The 20,195-nt window shown below is 40.3% G+C and overlaps 1 protein-coding gene across 3 annotated transcripts; it reads right to left on the reverse strand.

Annotated features, from left to right (window-relative positions):
• Positions 1-255: 255 nt before the first annotated feature.
• On the reverse strand, positions 256-19,491 carry eya3 (EYA transcriptional coactivator and phosphatase 3). Of its 3 annotated transcripts, none has more exons than XM_048229751.1 (19): positions 19,396-19,491; positions 14,073-14,199; positions 13,927-13,973; positions 13,318-13,430; positions 12,777-12,860; positions 12,589-12,658; positions 12,101-12,207; positions 11,028-11,165; positions 10,626-10,717; positions 9,971-10,154; positions 9,580-9,701; positions 9,147-9,230; positions 8,598-8,687; positions 8,442-8,500; positions 6,792-6,952; positions 5,796-5,910; positions 3,965-4,086; positions 3,058-3,158; positions 256-2,080 (listed from the first exon to the last, which is right to left on the reverse strand). In XM_048229751.1, exons 2-19 carry the CDS (start codon positions 14,103-14,105, stop codon positions 2,000-2,002), a joined length of 1,803 nt encoding a protein of 600 aa, XP_048085708.1. In that variant the 5' UTR covers positions 14,106-14,199; positions 19,396-19,491; the 3' UTR covers positions 256-1,999. The 3 variants fall into 3 exon arrangements, with proteins under 3 accessions (XP_048085708.1, XP_048085707.1, XP_048085709.1); XM_048229750.1 differs by having other exon boundaries at positions 9,580-9,713; XM_048229752.1 differs by lacking the exon at positions 11,028-11,165 and having other exon boundaries at positions 9,580-9,713.
• Positions 19,492-20,195: the final 704 nt, after the last annotated feature.

The raw sequence follows: 20,195 nt of genomic DNA on the forward strand, positions 1-20,195 counted from the left end.
TGTTCCTGTATGAATAGAATATACATACATATAATAGAAATGGTATAAAAGGCATACAAGTCCAACAAAAAAGAAAGGGGGAGTGGGGGTCAGAACACTTCAACTCAAAATTCATACACAAAAGTAAAATAGGTTTAACACAGTTTTCAATAAATCCCTTTAAGATGATGCATGTCATAGATATGGGTTCAAAAAGGCACAATATAAATATATACAGACACACACCCAGTAAACAAACAAAATCAAACAAACAAACAGAGAGTACACATTCTTAATTGTCAAGCTGCATGTAAGTAAAAAAACAAAACAAAAACAATGCTCCATTGACTTCAGGCTCAGAATTGTTCAGTCATAATCTCTCGCTGACGAAGTCTTTCACATCTACCGAATCTCCCCCATCGTCAGCCTCAGCTCACAAACACTCCAAAAAAAAAACAACAACAACGTCACTTGAAACAGAAAAATAAACACTACCACTGACCAGAAACATATTGCACTATCTGATTAGTTTTTCTCCCATTTTCTTCTCCCAAACATGTAACATGAGACACAAAAACAACACATCATGATGAGCTTTTTTTTGTTTTTCCTGACTCCCTCCACTTGCTTAACATTTCTATGTGGTGTGTATGACTGTGTTGTAACAGGTTGAGGCATTCAGGGAACATCTATTGATGTCAGTCAATGACCCTTGTGCATTCTCACAACAACTCCTACATTTGGGTTTAGCGGCTAGGGAGGTGGGGGGTTGTCACTGCTACTATAAAGCGATTTAAAGAGAAAGGAGAAAAAGGTCACAGTTTCCTTTTCACCATTTTGGACCGGTTACACAAACAGCAGGTGAAACCTGTTCATTGTTCAGTTGACTCCTCTCAGTCAAGCCCTTTTCAAATAAATCAGCTGGGCTTGGGCTTGCCATGTCCCAATAAAAACAGACCAGCTCCCCTGCTGCTTGTCTTATTAAAAAGCATTCTTACTGAACAGGGAGGGAATGCAAGGCCAACACCACACCAAAAATGGCTTCAGCGCAATGGAGGAAGGAGGATTTGCTGACTGGGGTTTAAGGAGACTTTTGGTACAAAAGGGAACCCTGTTTGTCCCAAGGAAACAAAACCTGTACAGGCAGTGTCCATTTCAAAACCACTCCTTGCACAGCTTCAGTAAGTTACATGTTGAATGAGAATTTTTTTTTTTTTTTTCAAGCTCTGGAATGAATGGTAAAATAAAAAAGACTGCCAGAAAATGTAGTCATGACATGAGTGACTGCAACTACGGTACTACAGAAAAATAGACTTGAAAAAAAAAAAAAAAAAAACATTAAAAAAAAAAAAAAAACCCCAGTCCATGCCAGTGCAGACCTTTGGTCATTCCTTTGGTGAGAATGCGACAGCTAGACCAACAATCCCCGGCGGCACTCGAGTGAGTGTGTGTGTGTGTGTGTGTGTGTGTGTGTGTGTGTGTGTGTGTGTGTGTGTAGACTCCACTGGGTATGATCAGAGGTGGAAAAGAGAAGATTAAAAGTGAAACAGAAGATGTCCTGTTCCTTTCACCATGTGTGCTGCCTTCCCTTGACTGGGGGAATCCCAGGAGGCAGCTCCTTCCAGAGGAGGAGAAGAAGGAGGAGGAGGAGGATAGCTGCCATAGAGGGAGAATGAGGAGCAAGAGGCGTCCAATGGCAGTTGATCCAGTCGTCCAGTGCTCCAGTTTGGTTCCCAATGACATCACCAAGCACACCAAGGTCCTTTCAAATCCATAGTGGCAGCAGTCATTTTGTACATACTAACTGTGTGTGTGCGTGTTGGTATCTTGTATATGTGTGTGTGTGTGTGTGTGTGTGTGTGTGTGTGTGTGTGTGTGTGTGTGTGTGTGTGTGTGTGTGAGAGAGAGAGAGAGAGACTGGGAATATAGTTGTATAGGCGAACACCTCCCCACCATCTCACAATACTATGCTTCTGTGTCCGTCTCTCTGGCCCATGTCTGTTTCCTCCTCCGCCGTCCTCTACAGGAAGTCCAGCTCCAGGGCCTGGTGCAGGGACACCAGGTCTCCATGCGCTGACACACGCCAGAAGGGCATGTTGTGCTGTACACACACACAAACAAACAAACAAACAAACAATTATTGAACAGCTGATAAAATTAACCAATTGGAACATCATGATTTCTAATGTGATATAAGTGTTACACATAGCCTAAGCCAACTATACCACATTCTGCTGTGGCTTGATATTTTGCTCAAGAGGCAACCTGTCCATGAGGCAAACCACTAGCTGGGAAACATGCCACAAAACATTATCCATCATGGACATGAATGGGCAGTGAAGGTCTATTCATTTAGCTTTTGTCAAAGCAGTTGTATGGATAATACAGAAGGTCATTCAATAACTTCTGCATTAATGATGCATGACAAGTGGGATCTCTCTCAACAGTGAGACGCAAGACATTTTTTTTTTTAAAAAGAGGAACAATTCAATGGTTAACAGGTTGAGGTCAAAAACGAGTGAGCACACATTTAGTGTAGAGTGCTATCATGAGACATGTCTCCAAGTGCTTTACATGAATCACAGGACTCCAAAGCACTTGAGTGACCGCCCGCACATGGCTGCCAGTAGTCAGTGTATTAAAATTTGAGTAATGGGTGAAATATCTTATCCAACAAGTGTTCCTTTTGGCAGGCTTTTTTTTTTTTTTTTTTTTTAAAATGTCTAAGTCTTAATACAAAAATGCTAATTAGTTTTAGTCACAGAAAATATTCATAATGTGAGTAGACCATTGTTAAGATAGTGAAGTCCAACAGGAGTGCACATAACGTGTACAGTGGCATTATGAGATATGCCTGCAAGTGCTTTATGTTCACATGACTGCCAAGCTGTGAAAGCTGAGGTCTGTATAAAGGAACTACTTATGCACATGTTGCTGGAAATGGTTAACCGTGGCTAACACAGAGAGTGAGATCAAAGAAAAGAGGACATGAAGTGTAGTGTGCCATGTCGAGCCATGCTGTACACACATGGACAGTGGTGGTCTGGGCATTTCAAAATGCGTGTCATAGTGGAGTACCTGTTTCGCCGCAAATTCCTCATCGCGGCCATCCCCGATCACCACATACGTCACCTTCTTCCCGAACCGGGAGACTATGCGCTCAAAGCAGCTCTCTTTCCCTGTGAGGAAGAGCGCAGCCATTACTTACATTCCTTTTTTTTTTTCAAAAGAGAACAATACAGAAGACGACAGTTTGCACACTTAATAACATTTAATTTCAGCCTTTAGTGTGTAGTGTGTTACAATGAATTTTGTATGAATGGTCTCTTTTCATAAACATTCCTGTAATTTATCCAAAACTTGTTCCACCTTGACATTCTTACATTTAATTAAACTGAATCCAATTACTCTTTTTGTAAAACTTAATGAAATCTTTGTTTCTCATGACATTGTAAACAGGTGATCCTTCACAGGTCCTTCTGTGTCAAAAAGAGAATAACCAGCTACTTTTTATTGTTAACAGTAAATTCTAAAACTGATAGTTCCGGTCGTTGATTGTGATTGGCTGAATCGCGTTCGATGCCGCTACAAAATCCAGCACAAACATACACCTTGACCGCATTTCGTTCTATATTACTGCGCTACCATAACTTAAAGTAGCTGCGTCTCGATGTTGCTTGGCAACCATTCAGATAGAGGAAATATATTTCTTGGCGGAAGAATGATTATCTATGAATAAATCGTTACATTTCTCGTTGCTGTCCCTTACTTTATGAAACTTTGCCAGGTATTTATAGTAACAGTTTTAGAAAAGCAATAAGCCACGAGTCCGTAGGTTACACTGATTTTACAACAGCTAAGGGGGGTTTTAGGCACTCTGCTAGCGCGTCGTGACTAACAACGCCCCTTAGCTATTGTAAAATCAGTATACCCTACGGCCTCTCGGGGCTTATTGCTTAAATAAGTGCCTGTGTGTCAGCCTTACCTATTTTTGTAGCACTGTAGATGTTCTCGATGGGGAACACCTCTCCGAGCCCGTAGAGTAGCACTTTAGCCAGCGCAGGAACAAGCTGGGTGGTGGTGACCAGCACGTTCATACATCTCCCCCTGAGATCACAAAGTGTTATAGATGAAAGTACAGCATTGCACTCTTAAAACGAATGTGTTGTCCCTATCTGGACACAGAGATTTGTTAAAAAACAATGCAAGTTGTGTTGTTCTCAAAGTAAGTTGTGTTATTTTCAATATATATTGTGTAACAAATAAAAAAAGGAAACACAAACTGTGTTGTCCCCATCTGGACACAGAGATGTGTTAAAAACAATGCAAGTTGTGTTGTTTTCAACACATTCGTTTTAAGACAGTACTGTCAGTCAGTGTTGGGCAAGTTACTTCAAAAGCGTAATGCATTATTTATTACTTGTTACTGTCATCTCAAAGTAATTTGTTACATTACGATATTATTGTCTTTGAATTGTAAGGCATTACACTACGTTTACATTACTTTCACCAAAATAACAGGAAATATGGATTTGGTGTTCTCAATAGATCTTCATGTGTTCAATGCAGCTCATTACACAGCAGGAGGTGATGTGGTATGGAATAATGACTGAGCTAGGTTTAAGGCTAACAAAAGAACAATATAATGGTTGCAGTTATGGCTCATGGGACGATGTAGGCCCCAAAGGCCAAAGGTCACTCACAACTTAATATAGTAAAATATAGCCATAGTGAAATTGTATGTTGACTTTAAATGGTTCTCATCATTCCTGGTTGCCTTTCCTTCCACTTACAGTGGTGTAGACTTAATGCAAATAGTTTAAGAATAATGGCTACGATCTTTGTCTGTAAAAACAACATTTTAGTTATTTTCACTGCTTGAAATGAGAAGTATAGCCTAACCATGTTAGATCTGTTGCATGAATGGCAGAGATAACTCAAATTCCCTTTCTACAGTCATCTAAACAAGGCAATCAAATTCCAGGACCAGCATAGATGACTTTTTTAATTCTTGGATAATCTTCTCTGGTGCCAATTGAGCATTTCTCAATTTTGGATTAAAAAGCAAAGTAACTTCAGTTACTGAAAATTGTACCGAGTAAAATATCACTGAAATTGTATTGGTAATGCCTTACATTACTGTATTACAGCAAAAAGCAATGCATTACTGTAATTACATTACTTTTTTAATGCATTACTCACAACACTGCTGGCAGTTATACAAAAAAGGACATACTGCAGTACCTACATCCACACAAATTAATTAGAGACGTGAGCTCTTGATACCAACATTAAGGTCTTTAGTCTAACATTTCAGACCTGGAGAATGTGGAGAATGTTTAAATATGATGAGTTCCTTTGCGCTAATTCAGAGCATCCTTTGTGCTATTATTTGTTTTAATATTATTTTTGATTATTAATTAATAATACCACACATGTGAGAGAGAAAAAACTTGCTTTTCACTGCTCTTTTAGAGATGCATTTCACAATGTCGAAGAAGTTAACAGGATCCACCCCTTATATAAAGGGACAACATGCATGAACATGACAGAACATTACTTCCAAATGCACAACCATTACTTCCAAATGCAGACCCCAAAAACTCCAGTCACAGGCCTCTAAATCGTGTGCTAATACCAAGACAGCAGCACCACTGCATGTGTGCTTTGGAAGATGAAATACGGTGAACGGAAGGGGAGTATTTGTTTGACTGTTGAGTTTCAAAATGGGTAAATCCTGCCAGTGTTCAAAGCCACACTTGCAAAGCCTCACATCCGGGGTGTATGGGTAGGTGCAAGAATTTGGGGTTTCCCACCTGGACTGGATGAGCAGTAGGGACTTGAGCGCGATGCTGAGCCAGGAGTCCGTCACCGTCTCGATCTCCGTCCGCAGCCTCAGGAGCAGATCCCTCTTCATGGGGCTCAACAGACCTGGGGCAGGAAGGAGAGGACGAGCGGTTTACACACGCAGTTCCCCAAATACACGTTAGATGGCGCTGAGACTACACCTGACACCCATTCAGGTTCACTGAGGCACATGACTGAGGTCTTTTACAAGTTGTTGTAAAAGTTGTTAAGCAATTTGATGGTGAGGTAAAATAATTTTTTGAACCTAAAAAGGTAACGCAATGAAATTTAACTAGACTCCCAACTGGTGTTACAGGGGAAAACCAGAGGGAAAATCCAAGAATGCATCCACTGGGAAAATCCAAGAATGCATCCACAGTACTTTCTGGAAAAGGTCATTTTCTACAGAGACAAGATTCTACATGATAGTTTTGTTGAGGAGCTGAGGTCACAACTTCAAAGACATTCTGTTTACAGAGCAACTAACCAGTATACCTCCAGATGTTTTCCTGAAAGTCCCAAATAAGTAGGCAAAGAATTATGGAGCTTGAAAAAGTTTGTCTGCATTTGTTTTCCTCTCATTAGACTCACCAGAATAAAGGTTCAACTCTTTGTGCATGTGAGGTGTATACTAAAATCACTCCATCATTTAAATGAGAGCTGCAGTGCTACACTCTAGGGATATGATTTTAAAAATGCCTTTAATGCCTTTACTCTTGTTCATTACACTCTTGGCTTTTACAGACTTTACACAGTCTCTGTTATGAACATTGTGTGAAGTTTTAAAGTCTGCATTAAATTTAACACAAACCTTTTATGGATGTGACATATTACAAAATACACTAAATAATGTCTAATTAATGCATTAATACTTCAAAAATTAAAAAATAAATAAATAAATAAATGATACCGACTCTCTTATGTATTCAGTGTATTGGGTTTTACACTCTCTTGGAGCTGCTCACCTCCTGCGTTGCCTTTGTAGGCGTTGTAGATCTCCTTGAGACGGCGGTAGCGGAAGGCCAGCTTGCGCATCCACTCCACACCTCCCTGAACTGCGGCCGTGGGGCCCGACCCACCTCCCCCACTGGGACCCGTGAAGCCGTCAGTGGAAAAGTTGTAGTTGCTGAGGGAGCCACGACAACGAGACAATAAACAGTACATTTGATCACTCACTCACACCATGACATTTCATCAGAGCAGAGGTGGGGAAGCCCGGTTTCAAAAAGTACAAAGGCATGTATTTGTGCACTTAAAACAGGAGATATTTAGGATATCTCCTGAAAATAGGAGATAATTAACTCATCTACCAGGAGTTATGCTAATCAGTTGCTTTAGTGAATGGATGATACACATGGTAGGACTTTTACTTTCTGAAGCTGGAATAAACAGGTTTTCAAACAGGCCTGATCTTATACATGACATATGTGATAAACTAAACCAGTTGTTCTCAAACTGTGGTGCGGGTACCACTGGTGGTACACGGACTTCTAGTGGTACTTCTAGTGGTCCAGGAGTCTAAAGATTTTTTTTTATAAAAGATGACAATCACTTCAAATTATATCAAAATATATTTAATTCAAAATCCTTAATCACGCGATTACTGAAGATCACTAATTTCAATGAAAACAGCCAGTAGGAGTCAATAGGCCTACTAGGCTAGTATAACTGTATGGAGCATTAGCAAGTGGTTGACAAGACAAGCTGTGATCAAAGGAAGTAAAGAAAAAGGAAGCAAACATGATGGATCAAAAGCATTCATGCAATCATGGCTCCGAACAGGAAGTATTAGAAAGAAAAGTGAGGTGAATATGTCGAGCAGAAACTGAAGTTGGTGACAATGAGCCCAGCAGAAGTGACTAGTGAAGCTTCTATGGCACCTGCCAGCAGCAAACGACGCAAAACAGTATGTACAATATACAATATGTTAAATTGGCCTACACTATTGTATTTTATTGCCAGTCATAATGGTGGTAATAGAGCCAATTGTTTTCTGAGGTGGTACTCATTGTGAAAAGTTTCAGAACCACTGAACTAAGTAAAATTATCTTTGCTTGAGACATGAAACCAGATCTACAGCTGCATATTGTTGCATTTAATATTTTGTAGAACAAAAAATCTGCATTACAGGCAGGTAAAACACTGTTATGTTAAAGCCCCATCCAGTTTATCACTTGGATTCTCCTATTTGAGGGTAGACCTAACCTCTGGACTTGACTGAGAAACTTCAGGAAAAAATCAGTTTGAAATCTATTCTAGGACTTATAGTACCAAATCTGTAAAATGTATTTGATTTCCAATAACAAAAAAAAAATCTATATTAAACATTCTAACTTTAAGAGGGGGGAAGCAACTAAATACTGCAATCCACAAGTAGCACTGGATATATTAGCACTGAAGTACATTTCAGGTCAAATGCATTGAAGTCAATACCAGCTGTTGGATGGATCAGTGTGTTAGGAATGTTTGGGTGGTGACAATGTCCACTATTTCACAAAAAATTCTGCACCCCACAGCCCAACCTTAAACCGCTTACAACACTATAGCGGGCGTTTGTTGGAACGTTGTGAATGGGGATCGCGTAGCCATTTGAACTTGTGCTGTGTGAAACCTACCTCAGGTCTTGGCCATTGTCGTCAGAGGCGACGTCCTCGACGTGAACCTGATCGCACTCCTGGAAGAGGGAGAGAACATGAGATTAGGGATTTAAGACACAGAGCCAGGGGCCACCAAAGCCCAACGCTGCCGTGGTGTACAACTGAGAGGATTACCTCCAGGTCGTTGAAGAACAGGTGGGTGTCTGCCAGCTCGAAGATCAGCTCCTCCATCTGCAGACCCAGATTGAGCACAGTGGCTGGGTCCTGGTCAAGACACAAAGGAGGAAGCAAAACAAGTAGAAAGTTCAATATGGCAGTCCAAATGAAAAGAGACAGATCATAGCACATGTAACTCAATCATTTGAGTCCTTATTACAGTGGCCACGTAGTCCACTGGGAGAGTCTCCCTTTATTTTTCTGTATGTGAATTGTTGTGCAACTTTACATAAACATGCCTGCAACTTTCATATTTATTTCTACCGATTCAAGCACAATCTAAATCAGATTCTGATTCATTGGGCTGTTTGGTACTGCGGTTAATACACAGGTGTGGTCAATAAAACACAGTATTTTTCTTTTCTTATTTGCCTAAAACATTGTATCGCGGTTTATAAACGATGCGGCTAACACACCATAATTACTGTATTTGCAATGTTACACAAAGTTTGAGCAAAGCTGCTCTCCTTTACTGAATGCAAAACAATTTAATGCAGTGAGTGTCACCTTGCCAAACTTCTGCGCAAATGTGCCGGTGAGCAGAGAGTGGAAAATGATGATGGTCTCGTCCAGATCCCAGAGGAAGATACGCTGAGAAGGGGAGAAAAGGTGAACAATTAAGAACTGTGCATCTCCACAAACTACAGAGTCAGCATCACTGTGAAAGACATTCACAATTACTCAGAAAACATTTTAGAACCCATATTGACAAACAGTAAACATGGAGCACATTTGATCTCATTTTGTGCACTAAATGAGACCATGAGCCTGATAGAACCCTGCGTTATCAGCAAAGCTACAAAAGTACTTAATGTCCACAGTTATCTTTGCTAGCATACAGTAGTGTATTACAGCAAAGCAGAAGTGGTCTTTCAGAAAAAAAAAAATGGCATAGGGCAAAGGACAAAATCTGAACAAAGATGGGGGACAAAATAGCTACCTCTAGGTCGTTGTCTATGGACTGAGAGTTTTCGGCCTTCTTGGCCTTTCCTTTGGATTTGCCAGGCGGATTCCTTCGTGAGGCGTCATCCTGCTCCCGAGCACCAGTGGGGAGGGCCACACCTGGGGATGGATCTGTGTGTTTGTGTTTAATATGAAATTATAGAATTATTACATACTTGGCGATAGTAATATCTAAAGCAGTCATAAACACAGTCAGCATATTTTCTGGATAAAGGTTCAGATACATTGTTGAAACGGACAGAAATTATAGAACTATTACTGGTACAATATTTAAGTGACTTCTATTTGGCCACTTGAACTTCCAGTCCAAAACGAAAAGAGAAAATCAATGAAAGTTTCCACTGAAAAAGTGGCTGGGGTTAAGCTACCTGTGGTATTGGGAAGGCCAGCAGGCACAGCATTCTCGTCCTTCGCACCTGGATATGCGGCGGCGGCCACCACACCTGAGACATCTCCATCGGTGCTGGGCAGCCCAGAGGGCAGGTAGCTGGTTGGAGGGACATAGTACTGGGGAAACTGAATCTGGTTCAGGGAGTTGTAGGACGTGAATTCCTGGAGTGGAGGATAAACAGGTGAAAGGGGACAGGTCAATAGTGGGTCACCTGTGGGGATGTTCCTGTAGTTCTCAACTGGCAGACCAAAGCTTTAGCAACACTTAGGCCATGGATTTGATATCCAGAGAACTTTTGGATTGACATAAATGTGTTTCTATGGCATTAAGTTGGTTTGTATAAATAAATTATTTTAGATCTGTGGTAATAATCTATTTATTTACTGTTAAATGTTTGACAAAAATCATACAATTTCTGGCAACAATTCTGCTTCTTCATCTTTTTGTAGTCCTCGTCTGACCATTCTAAGTCTCCCAGTTTGAAAAATCACTCAATCTCTCAACCACGCCAAATGCCCCCACCCAAATGGCCAAACCAACCAACGCCAGAACTCGACCCGTACCAAACTCGGCCCGTACCAAACTCGGCCCGTGCCACCTGCCCAGGTTAATACCTATCCGCTGGTGCTCACCTGGGTGTTGCCAGGTGCTGCAGCTGTGGTTGTCGCGGTGACATTAGCCGTGGGGATGTTGGTGTACACACTGGATGTAGTGAAACAGGACCCTGAATGGGGAAACCTAGTGATTAACCACAACTCATAAACCCGGAAAGCAGACAGGCGGCATGGAAGAGCTGATTACTGAGCACGTTTTGCTAAAAGAATGAAACGCTTTCTACGAAAATACAAGAAAGCTCGCCGCCAGACATGGCAAAGTAAATATGCTTTACAAATCCACCATTCAGACATTGCTTAGGCTGGTCTCAGTCTCGTTTCACAGCTATTAAGTACAGCAGAGTGAAGCACAGCCTGTGTGAGTAAGGAGAGAGGGGGACCATGGGGGGGGGGGTGGGGGTGCAGCAGCAGGTGGCTTGCCTTGGCTGGGATAGGAGTAGTGTGCTTGGCCAGGCTGGGTAGAGGTATATGCGGTGCTGAAGCTGAGAAACCCAGGTTGGCCAACAGAGGGCGCCTCGGGTAACCCTGTCTCTGTTTTAATGCCAGGCCACATGGCACCTAGAAGTGGCAGAGATAGAGAGATAGAGAGAGAGAAAGAGGGAGAGAGGGAGGAAAGGAAATGGATCAGGAGGCACAGAGAGAAAGGAAGCAGTGGGGAGAAGCGTTTAACAGGTATAACATGTGAAACATGTGAGTCAGCAGAAAAGGAGGGAAAAGAGGACTTCCACCCACAGAACTGTGGGGGGTGGCGGTCTGAGTGGTTTCAGCCAAGATCGAGCTCTCGGGGACTTTTCCCAAAAGCATAGTTCGAGCAATCAATGCTGTAACTGACTGTTCAAAATGGTAGTCTCTCTAACATTTAATACTCCTAGCTAAGTACTCAATGACACTCGGAAAAAGGCACACTTGAATCTGATGCAAAGTAAATTGCTGTCTGACTGAGACATCACTAGATCTTCCCAGATCCCTTTTGTACGTTTAAAGGTAGAGTCCTCAATTCTTGTTGATATTCAAACCCAACAGCCAATCAAATTACAACCCTCCTTTCTGTGCTCCTGAAGCTGTGTGTTGATTATCTAGAACAGTGCAGGGAACCATAATCAAGGACTACACCTTTAAATAGCAACCCTCCTTGAAGCTGAGCTGAGAACAGAGATTCCTAGTCCTGCTGCTAGGGTCAGAGTATATGTACTGCAATGACAAAACAAATTGCTAAGTCTGGTTTGCTTGTGTAATCGAAAGTGCCACTGTTTAGACACTAGTCTAGCAGTCTATGAGGATATGCAGAGCTGGGAATGACAAAACCAAAGCAGTGCAAGCGGTGGCCCTCCGAGAGCAGGATGGAGAACCTGCGGGTTAAAAAGATCAAACAGAGAACGGAGCGTGGGCTGTCGTTTGCACAGGCTGAATGCCAGCGTGTTTCATTAGTGGTCGAGCCCTGATTCGCGTGCAAAAGACGAGTCGGTTGAGGACGAGTGAAAAGGGTGACGAACCAAAAGGTGGAAGGCCATAGGTCTGTCCGGTCTGGGGAAAGGCGCTGTACACAGAGGACTGCGTGAGGGAGAAGGCCCCTTGGCTAGCATAGGCGGTGACTGCAGGGCTGCAGGGAGGACAAAGGGAGGGAGGTAGTGATATATCAAGCATGTTCAATTTAATGCTCCAAACATAACTGTGGTGCAGGACAGCTACTACCATCACGCCACACGGCTGTTTTCGTGTAGGTCATAAACCATGCCATACAAACAGAGAGCCACATTAAAACATTCTCCATTCCTGGTCTGTTTTTGGCGTTATAGCAAAAGTTCTCCCAACACAAACTTTTCCATCTCCTCTAACACCTCAATATGAATAGATAAAAACAATTAAAAAAAAAACTCAGTTAAAGGATAAATTACATTTATTTCATTAAATACTGGATGCCAATTGTTAATGAAAAAATGTTGACTGCAGCTGATAACTGCATCAACCTAGGGATTCTTACTTGCTTCCTTGGTAGATCTGTGAGGTATATTCGGTGCCTGTAGTTGTAGTAAGGTCTTTGCAGATCACAGCTGGGAAAAGAAGACATTAAACAGATAAATACAGAGATTCTTGTCTAAAGATACAACAGGTGGGTGAAGGCAACATGTGCATAGAAGACAGAGTCAGGACAGGATAAAAACAATATACCATTGTTGGTATAGGAGTTGTCAGTATCACATGTTTGGTTTCCAGTTCCTGTGTCTTGACTTGACTGTTCACTACTCCCAGAAACTAAAGATAAGAATAGAAGGGAGAAAGGGATGCATGTTGAATAAAAAAAGAATTAGGGCAGAGAACCCCCTAAAAGAATTTTAAAGTATATTTAGACTGGCATGCACTAGCTAAAATCGCTTTTATAACGACTTGAAGCCAAGTAGAGTGGCACATAGCAGTGCTCCATAGAGCCACCCATGGACATTAAGACTTGCGTACATTGTATTTGTTACATTTTCGTACAACAAAAGCTCTCATTTTTAAGGTGCTTGTTGACAGCCACGTCAACGAACAGGAGACTGGTTTGCTGACTTCAAGTAAGCTAGTGTGCACAGAGCTCATAGTACCAAAGACTAACAGGGTAAATAGAAAACAGATCATGCAGTACCTAGTCACCAGTGCAAGCTTAACAGTTCCTCACTTAGTTAGCACCACCCTCCCCTCCGCGTTCCTCGTGGTGCCCCGCCGGACTTACCTGCGTCGAGATGAGGCACAGAGGAAGGGGGGTAAGGAGTGTTGACCTCTGACCCCAGAGCAGCTGAGTCATTTCTCTCTGCGGAGTCTGTGTCCTCGTTAGTTACTACAGCCCTAGATTAGACAGACACATAATTACTATTCTGTACTCAATCATTAATTACATTAATGCCCCCACACACACACACACCAATTGTGAACTCCCTTTAAAGAATGAAGTGATAAAACATCCTGAACGATATGGACATTCATTTATGGATGAATTCTTTGGATATCAGAGGGCAATACTGACTTGCATGTAGAGCTGATAGCATACATTTACACAGCAGTAATGATAACTATAATGATAATGGGGGGGCACACTGCATACTATAACGATAACAATGTGAAAAACAATATCGTTGGTAATCACTTTGAGTGATTTGAGAACAACAGAAAGCTGACAGTCAATCAGAATCCATTCAAATTAGACATCACATTCATCAACTTTTTTTATCGTTGGTCAGTGTCAACACTATTGTCATAGGTTCAGTTTTTTATCCATTACTGATGTGGATGGGCCTTAACACAACTAAACAAAATAACATCTTGCGTAATGTTTTGTACTTACTGTTGGCCCTCCTGACCAATGCCTGGTTCATGACGAGCTTTCTTTTTCTGTGAAATAAAAACACACTGCTGTAATGGGTGATGACTGTATTGAATCAGCATTTTACAGAATGCTAGTTTAGACGTCCTTAAGGCTCCACCACTCACCGGTAGCTCAGCCAGGTCCTGTGACTCGTCCATGTCTGTAGGCGAAGAGGGGAAAAAGGACCAGGTCCTTCTGCCTGTCGGGATCAACTCTCGGCACACTCGCTCACTCTCTGTATCTCAGAGGGCCCTGTGACAAACACAACAACGGAAAAACAGCCACATAAATCGGATGAGCAGAATCCAGGTTTATATAGTCTCTCTGTGCCCTGCCATCAGCATCCTCCCCACCCTTGTCTCTCTCTCCCACCCCACTCCATCCTCCGTGCGTTATCACTCAGATGATCGGACGGAGGGGTGTGATAGACAGGGTGGTCAGTTTAATCCTTGGGCACTTCCACAGCACGAGTGGCAGGTGCTGCACGTGCGGTCGACCTGTAAATGGACACCACCGCGTGCCCCACTCTCACCAGAGATTACGACTGTCCGCGTCCACTTACATGTGATCTAACCTACATTCTGTGAAAACTATCCACAGTGTATTCTTCTTGGATTATATCAGAGACATGAGGTGTTTCGTTAGCCGTCAGATCACAGAAAGGCCTAGGGGGATAAGATCTAACCTGATTTCATTCAGGCTTTTAGAGAGTGAGTGTGTGTATGTGTGTGTGTGTTTGTGTGTGTATGCGCGTTAACGAGAACGTGCCAAAGATCATTTATATAACTGCCATATAAATTAAAAAAAAGGGTAAAAAATGGGTCAGACCACCTGACAAGAAAAAGATCAAATACTGGACACTCGTTAAGGGATAGGTACGCCAACCATACACGCGAGGGACTTAATAGTACTTTCTGATGTTTTTTAGCCTAAATGGTTCTGCTGGAACTTGATGGGGAATCCTCATAGAAGCAATCATACATTCATTTTTGAACAACAAAAATAAGACTAAGATATACTCTAGATTAAGCTCTCAACTACATTTAGGAACAGCAAGTGTTTCAATTGTCATAGGAATTTCAGTTCCTATTCCTACATGGTTTATGACCCCCAACAACTGTAATTAAATTCTTTTCAGCCATGGTGAAATCTACTGATACATCTGATACTGAATTTAATATAATTTCTTTGTCCCCCACTAGATAAGTAAGTTAGGCTGATTCTGATTCTGTTTCTGTTTCATTGAGATGAATTATCAAAGAACAATTATAACAATATTCACTCTAGCCTGAGCAAATATTGTGGTCTCCTCCATTTACTTAATACTACACTCACTTCAGAATAGTGCATTAGCTCATATTAACATTGCAGATTGTCCTCAATCAGCTAGAACTGATTGACTAATGGCCTTCTTTTATCACTGATTGATTTTTAATGTTGCAGAAGCACAACGTTTATTGTTCTCATTAAGTCGGTTAGAGCTTAATATCAGTTTTGGCACCACATCTCCTCCATGGAATTTGGTCATAAGAACAATTTGACTATACGCCACACTTTCGACATAATCCTGTGCAGTGATCTTGTATTCAAATTTGAAAATTAAGTTAAGTATTGTAATTCTTATGATATCATCTCCTGCTGTAACATGTAATGTAATGGAAGGCTTACAAATGAATCAGTCAAGCAGTGTCACATAGTAAAAAATGCAACTTAAGCATTACCAGATGCTGAAAGGCCTAAATTGTTCTGCACAAATAATTAAAGAACGTCAAGAACAAATGAAAAATGTATTATGTTACGCAACCATTACAGTCAGTTTGAGCCAGTGTAAACTCAAAAAGAATGAGGCTAAATGGAAAACAGTTTTGCACCGATCTGGTTAAGTACAAGAGCAAAAATGCTGTCAATCTAAGGCTAGACCCTAAATATTTGGAAAAGAGTTTTGCACTGATCTGGTACAAGAGCAAACTCATGTCACTCGTGTCACTTATCACTCATTTGTTATCAATTTGTAAGCTAAGTCAGATACAAGCATACATCAATGATTATTTTTCAACTCACATAGTAGGCTCTAGAAAGCAGGCAAAATTAAAATAATATTCCAACACAATTTATAAAATCTTCACTGACTTTTTGTCTGAAATTCCTTAATTGACGACCTATGATATCAACCATACACTGAGATGTGATTATAAATTGACAAAGGGCAACTTGGGAGCTATGTCTTGGTCAGAGTTTTATGAGAAGAAAAAGGGATGACGGCAAGAAAAAAACAAAAGCTGTTCCGCCACTCAGGATACAACGTGAGAGAGAAGTGACCCAGAAACCAGATGGAACTCATTTACCTTTTAGATCAGATCGAGACAACTTCAGAAAGCTTTCCTGGGTTTCATCAATTAAGCGTGAGTAGCTTACAACTGCATATGGATATTTTTGTAAGTTCTAAGTGTAGGCTATTCTAAGAATATAGTTCTATAAAGTTCTGTCATCAGATGCATATGCAACTTTTAAAAAGAGGTTTCTTTTATTATAAATAAAAAATTACAGTATTTTTAATTAAGATTAATTAAGACTATGAGAAGACTGAATACAGCCAATTTGGCAGATAGGATGTCTAATGATGTGTATTACTCAGGAAACTGTATAGACTCGTAACCGCCTTAACAATCTTTGGTCTAATTTGCCGTTTGCACAAAGGTTTCATCGTTTTTAAGTATATCAAGGAAAAGAAGTGGTGGACTGGATGAAGCTGGATGGACTCTTCTAATTAGGATTTCTGGAGCAAGGTAAGGTCCTAAACTATATGAATATCTACAATTAAAATACATTTATACATTTTTCTTTTTTCCAGTCAAAGAATCAGGAATTCGAAGACGTGAAATGATGCATTTTTGACAGCAGCCAATAAATGTAGACATGTATATTAGAACATTTTAAACTATTAAATGATATATATAAAACATTTGATCACTGTATTATTATTTCAAATGACCTGGTTTTGACTTAACTCTTGTTTTGTCTGTGTCATGGTGATGATTGTAGGTGCTGCAGGACTTCCAGCTACGGTTTGGAGAAGATATTTCTTCTCAACTTATGGAAGTGGAAAATTTTTCTGAAGCCAGCCATTTTGGGCACTTATCGGGCATCTATTTCAGGCAGAACTGCGCGTGCGCAAGGCTTCACAACACCAACCTCGCTCAAGCGGGCGAGATCACAACACATGATTGGTACAGTGTATTCACAACACATCACATGATTGGCATGATGTATTCACATGTCGTCTGTTGGCCGCAGAAGGGGCTGAGACACCCCAGAGGCATTCGAAATTGTCGGAAGTAGACAATCAGATAATTACGCCAGTCCAGTATGTATACATGTTTTTATATTTTTGCCAGAACTTCCTGATGTTTAGACATGATTGTTACAAATCATAAATGGAAATTATTTTAAATAATGAGGAACAAATGTAATGCCTTTAGTATATTGCTTTTTATGAATGTCAGCTGTGTTGTTTCAAACTGGATTGTGGATTGTATCCAAACATTGTAATGCTTTTTGACACCGTCTTGACAGGTTTAAAATAAAATATGTTGAACCGTGAGTTGAATTGTCTAAATCTATTGGTGTAAAATAATTTTTCATGAGTTAATATTGTTTTGTAGTCATAGGTGTTAAATGTTATTTTGGTGAGCGTACAAACCTAACAGGGTTGCATAATTTCTGCATAAGAGTAAGTTGTACTCTCAAAATCTGTATTTCTTTATATTTTGGTGATAAATATTATCTTTGGTGGTACATCTTACCTTATTAGGTGCTGAAAAGACACTGAATCAGAGTTTTAATTTTATTATTTCAGTGTTGCAGAAGTTACTATTACAGGTGTTGAAGTTACTCAAAGTAGTGTCAAAGCAGTGTTAATATTTTAACTCTGGTGTCCCGTGTTGGGAGAACACTGGACACTTGGACCTATTGAACCCCCAAAAAGGGTAAAATGTACTCCTATAGAGTATCATTTACACTGTCCAATTTGCTGTGCACATACCATTTTACTACTTTGACAATGACTTGTCACCTTCCCTTGTTTTTTCCTTAATATTTTTCATGTTCATTGTAAGTGGAGAACTCTAGTATTGGCACAATACTGATAACATAGTGTTTAAAGAAAATATAATGATTAACACCAAATGGGTACAATTGGTTTTATAAAACCCTCAAAGTCACTCTTCTTGCACCTTTTTTTCCAAATCTAGGAGGTTAAAGAACATCAATGAGTGTGCTATACAAATTTGCAATGGGTTATTCATTCTGAGAACATGTGTCTTCAGCCCTACAAAGTTTGGGCTGGCTATGAAAAATACTTTATTCCCTGAACATTGCTTCCTAGATGGTGTGATTTTCTGATTGTATAACTAAATAAATATCAAGGGCTGAAAAAATATGAAGACAGGAGTTTAACAGTAATATTTTACAGCTCCTAGTTTTGAGACACATTCATGGTTTGAAGTAAGTCTGAGACGGTAACAACATTAGATTTCAGACGGAATGACCATAACGATGTGTGAGAGGTAGGGGGTAAGTTGACGTCTCTGAGCGTCTGGTCATCTTCACAAGATGCCTAACTGTTTAAAAGAATACGATTAGATATGTCAAATGACAATATTTAAACGTTAAATAAGAGGAGGAAGCCGATATCCCATTATAATAGCAAAAGTAGTGAGTAGCCACATTGCCAGCTGAAAGTACGCTCCAGTGTTGGCCACACAAGCGAGTGGAGTCAAGGACGGGGACTGAAGGTGAAGCCCGCTTGGGAATGGACACTTGCTAGTCGATTAGCCAGCCAGAAAGTAAAACACAGCGGGCCCGCATGATGACTTCTAACGTTAAAAAGCATCAACAAGGGCCACATGCCTTACACTCATGTCCAACTAGTAAGCATATAACTAACCAGTGATGCTGGTCATGAATTCATGTGAAAGAATGCAGAGGCCGGGTTTCCCGGCTAGCTGACTTGCCAGAAATGTGTCGATAGCTAACGTTTGGATACTAACGTTAGCTAGCTAGCCATACTTTGCTACAAACAATGTTGAATGGAAGCATACCGTCAGTTTCCCATTTACAGCTAAACTGATGCAAACAGGGCTTTTACTTAATATTACAAAGCTATTCCCGAAGTACATAATTACAGAACGTTGCATTAACTTCGTATACAATGAACAACAGTTGAATAGAGGCTGATGAAGTAGCTGCTAAAGAACTAACGTTACCGATATCCATGGCTAGTTAGCGTTAGCTAAGTTATAACCAACACACACATTGGCTAAGTTAGAAAGTCAGGCTACGTTCGCTAACGTTAGCTAACTGAGTTGGTGCCACAATTGCTCCAGCATTTTAATATTTATTGTATATAAAATGCAACTTTAAAAATATAAAAATAAAAGACAAGCTTACCATGTTGGTAAATTATATGATTTCTATGTCAACGCTCCTTATTAATTCGCACAGCTCCTGTGTTGTTAGGAGCACTATCTGGCAGGAAGTTTGGTCTGTTAATACTGCGCATGCGCACACTCTCACTCCTGGAACACAACAAACTGAACTAGAAATCCCATCTATCCAACTAAACATGGGATTTGTCAGACGCCTTTGTCCAAAGCGACATACAAAAACAATATAATATTTAAAATTTAACAGGGAACAGATTAGAATGTTGGTCAAACTATAATAAGGAGAATAATAAACAACAATGTCAATTCAATCAATAGCCTAATAAAATAAGCAATGAAAATGAGGGGAAAAGCATAATAAACAATGTCCATTCAATCAATAATATAAAAACAATAACATGGTAAGATTACATTAAGGAGAATATCACTAATAAACAATAATGTCAAATTAATCAACAGCCTAATGGAAATAAAACAATATTATACAAACCATAACGCATAAACATAAGCATCAGTTATATATTTTCAATGCAAGGAATCCTTACTATGCAACAGAATAATAGACAAGCAGTACTTCTGGACTGGCAAGGGAAATTCAACAGGCCATGAGGCTAACAACAAATTACACAGGCTACTCCTCTCAGCTCATTCTCAGTTGTGGACCCTGAAACAAAACAACACACATGCATTCAAACTCTTTTTTCAGTAATTTAATATGGAACATTTGTTACATTACAATAATAGGCCTACAGTCTTTCCTTTAAATCATTTCCAAAATAATACATTATAATATTTCTCTGTTGT

This window comes from Alosa alosa, chromosome 20 (genome assembly GCF_017589495.1).
Source record: "Alosa alosa isolate M-15738 ecotype Scorff River chromosome 20, AALO_Geno_1.1, whole genome shotgun sequence".
Classification (NCBI taxonomy): domain Eukaryota; kingdom Metazoa; phylum Chordata; class Actinopteri; order Clupeiformes; family Clupeidae; genus Alosa; species Alosa alosa.